The following is a 1,766-nucleotide window of genomic DNA, read 5'->3' as shown; positions in this document are numbered from 1 at the left end:
TTCATTCATATCATCTCTATGTATATCCTTTTTTCTTTTTTTTCTTCCAAAAGAATTATTTTTTTTTTTTTTGGGGTCTTCCTTACTTTTCTTATCATTAGAAGGAGCCCCCTTTTTATTATATGCTTGGAGATTATTTTGCTCCGAATGATTCTTTCTAATACATCTATCTTGTATGGAAGACCTCTCATGTGATATATTTGCATGCGCCATATCAATTTTTAAATTATTTTCATGTAATTGTTTTAAATTTTTATATTTATTAAAATCTATACTATCTATTTGCTTTATTTTTGATTTGTCTAAAATTTTTATAATTTCAAATATTTTGAGAATATCAATATCTATGTTTAGACAGGAGAAATAAAATGAATTATTAATAAAAAAAATTGAAGGCACAATTAAAAAGTAGGATAGTATATTATTTTTATTTGTAAATATATTTTTAATATGACCTCTATATATAATACCATGTGGAGATTTAAATTTGGCTAGTATATTACCTTTTAATTCGTATTTATATGTTTGACCTTCTATAATTTTTCTTTTCTTTACAACATTGTTTGATAGAAAAAAATTTGATTCTTTTGTTTCAGATTCGATTATATTCTCATTATTATTTAAAATATTGTTATTATATTTATGAATATCCTTTTGATCATGGTGCATAAGATTATTTCCTTCATTTGTTTTCAAATATGATGTGTTTATTTGTTCAGAATTATTTAAATCACCACTTTGATTCTGAGACATGTCATAGATTTTTTTTTCTTCATTTTTAAAATCTTTTATATTTTCAATTTCATAAGTGCTTTTAAATAAATTATCATCTAATTGTTCTTCTTTATATTTCTTAAGTAAATTTATATGATTATTATGAATATTATGAATACTATGAATATTGTGAATATTATGAATACTATGAATATTGTGAATATTATGAATACTATGAATATTATGAATACTATGAATATTGTGAATATTGTGAATATGATGGTTATATTCGTTACATTGGTCAATTTCATGGATATTTTCATCTTCTACATCTTCTATATCTTGTTTGTCTTGTTCATTTCTTTGGTGTTTCAAAAAAGTATTAATCTTGATTCCGTCAGATGCACGGTTTGAACCCAAATGATCCCAATCCTGTTCATCTGTAGTATTATTTTCTATAGGATCATTATTTTTACTATGTTTTGATAATATTTCATTGAACTCATCATTACTTATGAGAACACAATTTTGTAGAATGACTCTTACATCTAGTTTTTTGATATAATTAAGAATAAGATAATTTACATGTAGATCTTTTTCGCTTTTATAAATTTTCATAAGATTATTGATCATAACATTTTGAAAATGAATATTATTTGGATATAATTTTTTAATTTGAAATATTTTCATGGCTAATACAAATACAATTTTATTCTGTATATTTTTACAGTATGTTGTTTTAATATCTTTCCATTGTTTATGATAAAGAATTTTATAATGTTTAAAAATTCGTTTATATTGAATGTTATATTTATAAGTTTCTAAAGATTGAATAAAATAAAAGATACGACGTTCATTTCGTCGTTCATCGTGTGTAATATGTATAGATGATTGGTTTGTATCACATGTGTTTGTAATATTGTCCATATAATAAGAATAACTATTATTATTATTATTATTATAATTATAATTACAATCTTTTATATTGCTTTCCTTTTTATGATCAGTTTTATTTTTTTCAATTTTTATATCTTCATCTTTAGATTTAACGT

The 1,766-nt window shown here is 21.8% G+C and overlaps 1 protein-coding gene across 1 annotated transcript; it reads right to left on the bottom strand.

The window, feature by feature from the left end:
• PGSY75_0022800A (hypothetical protein) lies at nt 1-1,766 on the bottom strand (the record flags this gene model as incomplete). Its single annotated transcript, XM_018783372.1, has 1 exon — nt 1-1,766. A coding segment is annotated over one exon (1,766 nt), but the record flags the coding sequence as incomplete, so codon positions are not given.

This window comes from Plasmodium gaboni, assembly GCF_001602025.1.
Source record: "Plasmodium gaboni strain SY75 chromosome Unknown, whole genome shotgun sequence".
Taxonomy (NCBI): Eukaryota; Apicomplexa; class Aconoidasida; order Haemosporida; family Plasmodiidae; genus Plasmodium; species Plasmodium gaboni.
Note: the sequence above shows the minus strand (reverse complement) of the source record. Positions and strands in the feature narration are given on the sequence as shown.